The sequence below is a fragment of the Cyprinodon variegatus genome, unplaced genomic scaffold (genome assembly GCF_000732505.1).
Source record: "Cyprinodon variegatus isolate N-32 unplaced genomic scaffold, C_variegatus-1.0 Scaffold1691, whole genome shotgun sequence".
Classification (NCBI taxonomy): domain Eukaryota; kingdom Metazoa; phylum Chordata; class Actinopteri; order Cyprinodontiformes; family Cyprinodontidae; genus Cyprinodon; species Cyprinodon variegatus.
This window is the reverse complement of record NW_015152144.1, coordinates 90,057-98,031: the sequence shown is the minus strand read 5'-3', so window position 1 is coordinate 98,031 and position 7,975 is coordinate 90,057. Positions and strand designations below refer to the sequence as shown.

Sequence of the window (7,975 nt, the reverse complement as noted above, 5' to 3'; positions counted from 1 at the left end):
AGTGTGTAGCTGTAGTTCAGAGTGTGTAGCTGTAGTTCAGAGTGTGTAGCTGTAGTTCAGAGTGTGTAGCTGTAGTTCAGAGTGTGTAGCTGTAGTTCTGAGCGTGTAGCTGTAGTTCTGAGCGTGTAGCTGTAGTTCTGAGCGTGTAGCTGTAGTTCTGAGTGTAGCTGTAGTTCAGAGTGTGTAGCTGTAGTTCTGAGCGTGTAGCTGTAGTTCTGAGTGTAGCGCTAGTTCTGAGTGTAGCTGTAGTTCTGAGTGTAGCTGTAGTTCAGAGTGTGTAGCTGTAGTTCAGAGTGTGTAGCTGTAGTTCTGAGCGTGTAGCTGTAGTTCTGAGTGTAGCTGTAGTTCTGAGTGTAGCGCTAGTTCTGAGTGTAGCGCTAGTTCTGAGTGTAGCTGTGTACCGTGAATGATCTCCAGCTGCTGAACTCTATTCAGGTTGTCCAGCGCTGACATCAGAGGGTCATGTCCCTGCTGTGTTTGTTCGTTGTTCTTCCCTTTGTTCTCGTAAGCCAGGACGGTGTCAGATTCGTCCAGCAGGAAGGACACTCCGGCTTCAGACAGCCGCACCTGAAAGTCCACCACATGTGGGTTAGCGCCGTGTCACAGGGTCAGTCTGACCTTCGGAGAGCAGAGGATAGAGACCTGGCAGCTGCTGCAGGAGCAGAGCTTGGAGCGCCACCCTGACGGCCAGAACACGGCTCCTGATTGGTCCCTCTTCTGACCCGCCTCCTGCAGCTCCTTCAGTCTGCAGCTAGGCTCCGCCTCTTCACGGCTGCGTTTACAGCTGGGCTCCACGATGTCCTTGCCCTGCCAAACATCTGACTGGTTACCAATGAGGATCGGTGCTGCTGAGACGCTGCAGTGACCAAAAGTCTCACCTTCTCCTCTTTAGTAGAGCGGCTGGGTTCCGATGGTTCTCCCTTCTCCTCCTTGGTCTGCTGTGCTGGATGGTGCACTAAAGAGGACATCAACGCGAGTGAGACATGATGTCCGACAGTCAGCTGTGAGGCCAGTGGATCAGGAGCCAGAACCTCTTACCTCCCAGGTGAGCAGCGTAGGTCCAGAGAAACTGGTGTTTGTTCATGCATGACTCACAGATCATCTCCTGCGTCTCAACGCAGTCCGGAACCACGCAACCCAAATGCTGTGAAGAACAGGTAACAGACAGGTGAGCATCCAGGTGAGCAGACTCGGCTCCACGGGTCCGTTCTAAGACTCACCCTGCCGTGCAGCCAGTCTTCACAGACTACACACTGGATCATCTCGTCCTCCACCTGAACACAAGCAGCCAACCACAGTGAGACACGGCATCAGGTTTCACCTGGGGAACAGGTGAGCTTCAGCTAACCTCGTCGTCAGGGTCCGGGTACGGCCGGAGGCAGGTGCAATAAACCCCGAAGAAGTTATGGCTGTATTTGTTCAGGTTGTTGACGTCGTCCTTGTCCTGATAGACACACACACACACACACACAGGGTCAGCCGCAGTGAGGCGGCAGAACAGGTGAGCCCTCAGATGTTCTGGTCTAAACTCACAGGATGTAGTTTACACTGCAGTCCAGAGAACTTCCTGTTTCCACAGTCACAGCGGAAGTTTCTGCAAAAACCACAGAAGAAAAGTTTCAAAGAAAACTCCCAGATTCCGATACTCTGATTGGTTCCCAGGAGCCGATGTGGACGGCCGACGGACCAATCAGCTAACGGTACCTCTTGGTGTAAAGTTCAAAGAGGTCGTGACCCTCGTGACACTTGTAGGAACAGGCCAGGCAGACGCCTGCAGCCTCACCTCCCGGCGGCGTGCATGTGCTGCAGGCGTACAGCGCCTGCCGCTTCACGTAGCCCTGAAACAGAACGATTCCCTTTGAAACGCAGAGCGACGGATTGGTTTCTGGTCAGACCAGATGATTCCAGGTGGGGCTGAGGAATACCTGAGGGTACGAGCAGTGATCGGAATCACTTCCTGCCAACACGGCTGAGGCCTCCTCCTCCAGCTCCTCGTCCTCTTCCAGAACATCCACCAGAGACACCGTCTGCTCCTCACACATCTTTAGCTTCTTCCTAAACGAGAAACTCACAGATTAATGGAAAACCAGACTCCAAAGGAGGAGAAGGCTGCAGGAGAGGAACCGAACCGAGGCGGGGAGGTGGAGGAATGTTCAACACTGATTTCACTCAGATTCCAGCTTTCAAAACCCTACAAAGCAGCGATAGAGTCAGCCAGGCTAACAATTCCCTTTAATAACCTCCCTTTCAGAGACATGAGCCGTTTCTCAACTCACTAGAGCGTGAGCACAGACTCGTGTCCTCCTTCTTGACTAGAACCCAGGAAAGTCTGGACTCTGGGAGAACGGGAGCACGCAGGATAAATCTGGGTCAACTGAAACAGAAGCGTACTGATGACATCACCACATTCAAAGCTCGTCTGGAGCTGCATTTCACCTCCTGTTATTAATGTGCTGCTGCAGACGGGCTAACGTTAGCCCTGGCTGTGGTTAGCCTCGGAGCTCTAAGCTTAGCGAGCGCTAACCTGGAAGCTGCTGCTACCGCAGTGCATGCTGGGACAGCTGTCAGTCTGGAGAACGGACAGGTCTGCTCTGATGCATGCTGGGTAAAGAGGGAGGGGCCAGAACAACACCTGGGGACTTTGTCCGTTCTCGGTCTGCTGTTCTAGTGAAACAGGCATAGTCAGGTATGGGGCATTGCAGGCCAACAATTCCCTCTAACGACCCCCATTCCAAAGGGGGGGACCCGTTCATCCGTTTCTATTTGCATGTTTTCTAAACTAAAACCAGGCTTTGTTGGGCTGCTGGATAAAACCTGGAACTAAACGCTATTTCTGACATTTGGATGTGAAAATTTTTTTTGGTTGGAGGGGAACGTTGGTTTTTTTTTTAACTTTTATGGAATAACTCTGACCTGGATGACTGAGAATCACCAGAAAGCAGCAGAAATTTTCACAGAGAATCAGTCAGAACTTCAGACAAACTGATCTGCTTTTTTTTCACCTGGATTATGAATTAAATGTTTTATAGTTTAGGAAAATTTGCCATTAAGTCAGGAAGGACCAAACTACATCTGATCTGACTGGGCTGCCATGGTAACATGATCAGAGTTTCCTAAAACAGAGCTGCTGGGTGACGTTGCCATGGTACCCAGGGTATTGCTGTTGATCGGGTCGTTTAACCAGAGTTACATGTTATGAAGCTGCCTTCTTATCTCTGATCAGCTGCAGCTCGCTAATGCTAACGCTGAACCCGCGAGTCAGAACAGAACTTACCGAACCGGACCGAGCCGAGCCGAACCGCAACCAAACTCTTCCCGGCGACTGATTCCCAGAGACGGGCAGCAGGTCAGGAAGGCTGACCGGAGCTGTTCTTTGATACCCGAAGCGCGGAAACTTGCTAACGGACCACCACTTCCGGTTGACGTCCAGCAGCTCGTATTTGGCGGCTTCCGGTGACGTCGGAGGTCACCAACATGGAGGCAGCGTGTGTGCGCGCGGAGCTCCGATATCGGGACGGACAGAGTCAGAGCTTTAGCATCCGACCCGGAGACGGCGGCCTGGGCGCTCTGAGGGTCGCGATCTCCGAGCTCAACCTGAAGGCGTCACAGCTCCTCAGCGAGCTGGTTGACAGTGAGAGGGAGCGCGCGGGCAGCGCGCGAGGTGAGCTGCAGTTTTTTTCCTTTGAGCTGCAAGGTGCGCGTCAATAGCCTGTGACAAAAACTGAGTCACGTGACAAAAACAAACAGCTACTGTGAACCAATAGGCGCGCTCCGTCTGCGCGGTGTTCTTCCTGTTTTGGACACGGTTTTACCCGGGCAATATGGCGGCTCTGCTAACGTTTGAACCCATCAGTCCTACTGTGTTTGTCTGTTTATTTATTGTTTTAAAACGTGTATTAGCATAGACACTGCTTAGAAAATAATTATATATTAATAATATTGCTAAAACCTTTCTAATATTTACCGTTGAAAATGTTTGTCTACCTCCACAGCTCCCCCAGGCGGCTGTGATGGGTCATTACAGGTTATATATCCATCCTATTTACATTCCGTAAAAATTCAAAAAATATCCATATTTTTTGAATTTTTACGGAATGACTTTGACCTGGATGACTGAGAACCTTCATCAGCATCCTATTTACATCATGGTTTCAGTAAATTAAAAAGTTAAAGCTTTATAGCATCATTTAAAATGTTAACAGATATCTTCGCTATCAAATGGAGCATATATCATAGGTTAAGTACTGAGAATATAAAATATGTTTAAACTGTAAAAAAAAAAATAAAAAATAGGCCTCGTGAAATACTTTTTTTTAAGTCCTTTTTTATTAGGTACCCTTATGCATTATTTTTACCAGGCTTAAATTGATTTAGCTGTAAACATCATCCCAGAAAAACGTCCGTAACTCAGTGATCAATCCATCCATTCCAGGAGACTTCGTTCTTCATCTCATGGAGCGCCTCGTCTTCATCGTTCACGGCTAAGTTCTCACTCTTCAGAAGCAGTTTGCTTTTTAAATCAAGTTTTAATTGGTTAATTAGTTAATAGATTATGGGAAATATAATTTTTTTCAGACTAATTTCCTCTCCGCAGGTCTGATAATTCACTCTTGGCAGGTTAGTGTGCGTCACACATTTCACCTGCTCATCAGATTTGATTTTGTTGCGGAGGTTTTTAAGGACGACCGTTTCGTCTCCCGTCCGTCACACCGACCAGCAGCTGAACCTTAACCGGCGTTCAGCGCTGTTGGTTAAAGCCAATCAAATCAAATCTCATTTTTTTTCATGACCTGGCGGATCACGCCACCATCCTGAGGCTCTGCAGGTTCCCAGGAGCCTCGCTGAGCTTCCTCCTCCCCACCTGGAAGCTGTGATGTTTGGCTGCGCTCTGGTCTGACTCACCTGTTTTCTCTGCAGCAGGCGATGAAGATGAAGGTGGTGAGGAAGAGAGCGATGAAGAGGATGGGGAGGAAGAGGACGGTTCGAACTCTGACCTGCAGCCTCAAGTTAAAAGATCCAAAACCAGCTGAAAGTTCGGCTACGAAACATCATGTTTTCATACTTTATTGAAGTCATATTAAAGTTGCCATGGTAACCAGTGTGTCATGTCATTAGAAACAGAAAAAACAAACGGGGAATGCTGCTCGCTGATTGGTCAGCTCGTTACAGTCAGGGCTGAGGGCAGGAAGCCTCAAACTGTAGGAAGTGACATCATACTTGTCCATTTGCCTCTACATGTGAATGAGCAGTCCAGCTCTGTGATTGGCTGGTTTGGCTGCACCACGGCGACTGCACATCAGAAAGACGCAGACAGGAAGTACGCAGTATCCCACAGCATGGGGGTCCGCCCTCGTGCATGAGAACAGGAAGAGGAAGAGCTGCAGGTACGGCACCAGGAACACCGACGCCCACACCCACAGAGGAAGTGGCGGCAGGTGGGCGGAGACGGCAGGAGGCAGGGCCAGTGAGTCGATGCCGTCTCTCTGCACCTTCTCCAGACTGATGACCTCAAAGATGTAGTACGCCACCATGACGCTGAGCAGCAGGAAGAGAGCCACGCCCACCCAGCCCATCCTCTGACGGAAGTTCGTCATCCTCCATACTGCAGGGAGATAATCGGACGTCAGTTTATGTTAATACGGCAAACAGACGATCAATTATTCAAATCCATGATCAATCCTAAATATAAACACGATTCAACGGTTCTGATTAGAGTTAACATCACCTGATCCATATTCTGCTCAATATAGTGAATTAATTCCTGTCACCATATTAAAATCAGTTATTCAGTTCTGATAATCGATAAAACTGACTGATCTGGACTTCCTCTGATCCAGATTGGTCAGATTCAGGTGAACTGTTCCCTTTAAATCGAATCAGAGCTGAACTGTTCTCTTTAAATCGAATCAGAGCTGAACTGTTCCCTTTAAAATGAATCAGCTGAACTGTTCCCTTTAAAACGAATCAGCTGAACTGTTCCCTTTAAATCGAATCAGAGCTGAACTGTTCTCTTTAAATCGAATCAGAGCTGAACTGTTCCCTTTAAAACAAATCAGCTGAACTGTTCCCTTTAAAACGAATCAGCTGAACTGTTCCCTTTAAAACGAATCAGTTAAAATGTTTCTTTTTAAAATGAAGCAGATTTTAACTGTTTGCTTTCAGGATAAGCAATTACAATTAATTATATGGATGTCCACATTCAGCTTATTTCTCACATCGATTTTTTTATTTTTGAGAATATTGATACAGTATAAGCACTTAAATCTTTATGCTTTTATTACTTATTCTGTACTTTAGAAGGTTAGCAAAGGTTTACTAAAGTGAAACAGGGAACAATAGCCAACACATATAGAAATGAGAACTGAACCTTAGAATATTAAGCTATGAGGTACAGAAACTATCAGCCTGAAGGTAACTGAGCTGTTTAGATGCAGACTGATGTAAACTGATATTAGCTTTCTGGCTAATATCAGACTGATTAATATGGGGTCCGGAGACCCTTAATTATAGACTATCTCCAACTAGAATGGACATTTGGTGATGAACTGTTCACTTTCAGAGTGAATCAGCTGAACTGAGTTAAATCTGATCAATAATGAATGGAGTCTGGTCCGAAGCTAAAGGCTAAGCTACAGGGCAGTGTTAAACTCTGTCTGAACCAGACTCCATTCAGATTTTATTCCGTTTAAGGGGATCTGAACTGTTTTGTGGATCATCAGTGTGACTGAATCATTTGGACCGAATCTCTGAGTGGAACTAGAATCTGTTCAGAATTCGGCTCCTTTAACTTTGGACCAGATTCTGGTCATTAATCTTCTGGTTCATGTAAACCGGTCGCGTGTCCTACACCTGGCCGCGTGAAGCCACGTGTCCGAGCGGGCGCGGGCTCGCGCTACAGAGCTCCTACCTTCCCTCGCGCTGATTCTTTCAAAGTAAAATCCAGGTTCGGACTCGGTTTCAATCAGCAGCTGCTTTCGGGAAGTTCGGGACGAAGGTTTCCCTCGCTTCCTGTTTGGTCATGTGACTTACCCATGACGTCATTGAACTTTTAAACCCAGCGCGCCCCCTGGAGACCAAACAGGTCTTCACCTATAGAATAGAATAGAATAGAATAGAATAGAATAGAATAGAAAATGTCTTTATTCTCCCACGATGTGGAAACTCTGGTGTTTAAAGCAGCAACAGATTATAGAAAAAATGGTTTCACAAATGTGGACCTTAGAAATATATGTAAGATTAATATAATAGTGAAGAGTTAAAAGACAAACAATAAAATCCAGTAAAGTGTTTTAACAATATAAAACTGGAGAATAAATAACCAATATACAGCTCTGTACATTTTTACAGTAATATTTGAAAAATAGATATTTGATCCCCGGTTCAGAGTCACGATGACCTTTGACCTGCTAACTGAGGCCTGTAGAGTCTGAGCTTATTTCTGAGCCTCCCGCTCTGAATCTCCTGGGAAGGTTTGCAGATGTCTGAGATCTTCATCCCTCTGCTGGACCTCAGGGGGTCTGCAGATGACCTTTGACCCTCCCAAAAACAGGACCCTGTGAGGCCAATGCTGATGTCTTTTCCTTCTTGGCTGAATAAAACAATCCTTTATTGTCCCAAAGACAGGAAATGCAGGAGCCTGTTTGATTTAGAAAATAAAAGCTGTCGATTATTATTTATTCAGGTGGGTTTTAAAATAATATCTCCCACATTACAGACAGCTGGTGCTGAAAAAGGAAATGCTACAGCTTTGAAATAGAGGTTAGAATAATTCAGAGTTGCTTAGCAACTGATGACAAAATGATGGTCATCCCATAAAGCTTGTATAATCTCTTTCCACTAAAACTCACAGGTTTATGTAGAATCATTTAATGAGAGTCGAGGCTCTGCAAGATTAATGGACCAAAATCTGAACAGAACAGACAATGGACTGTTGACCTTTCAAAATAAAGCTCACACCTTTCAAAATAAAGCTCAC

At 46.4% G+C, this 7,975-nt stretch overlaps 2 protein-coding genes across 2 annotated transcripts in view; both read right to left on the bottom strand.

Annotated features, from left to right (window-relative positions):
* Positions 1-3,677, bottom strand: part of ubr7 (ubiquitin protein ligase E3 component n-recognin 7 (putative)) — a 7,621-nt gene extending 3,944 nt beyond the window's left edge. Inside the window, exons 1-10 of the mRNA XM_015404308.1 lie at positions 3,275-3,677; positions 1,926-2,055; positions 1,705-1,838; positions 1,534-1,594; positions 1,349-1,444; positions 1,221-1,274; positions 1,039-1,144; positions 879-955; positions 643-807; positions 402-567 (exon numbers count right to left, since the gene is read on the bottom strand). Coding sequence (XP_015259794.1) covers positions 402-567; positions 643-807; positions 879-955; positions 1,039-1,144; positions 1,221-1,274; positions 1,349-1,444; positions 1,534-1,594; positions 1,705-1,838; positions 1,926-2,042 — 976 coding nt within the window. The 5' untranslated portion in view covers positions 2,043-2,055; positions 3,275-3,677. The remainder of the gene's footprint in view (positions 1-401; positions 568-642; positions 808-878; positions 956-1,038; positions 1,145-1,220; positions 1,275-1,348; positions 1,445-1,533; positions 1,595-1,704; positions 1,839-1,925; positions 2,056-3,274) is intronic.
* A 1,393-nt stretch (positions 3,678-5,070) lies between these two features.
* On the bottom strand, positions 5,071-7,026 carry tmem251 (transmembrane protein 251). The gene is made up of 2 exons (XM_015404307.1): positions 6,908-7,026; positions 5,071-5,602 (listed from the first exon to the last, which is right to left on the bottom strand). Exon 2 carries the CDS (start codon positions 5,592-5,594, stop codon positions 5,232-5,234), a length of 363 nt encoding a protein of 120 aa, XP_015259793.1. The 5' UTR covers positions 5,595-5,602; positions 6,908-7,026; the 3' UTR covers positions 5,071-5,231.
* Between the last annotated feature and the right edge of the window lie 949 nt (positions 7,027-7,975).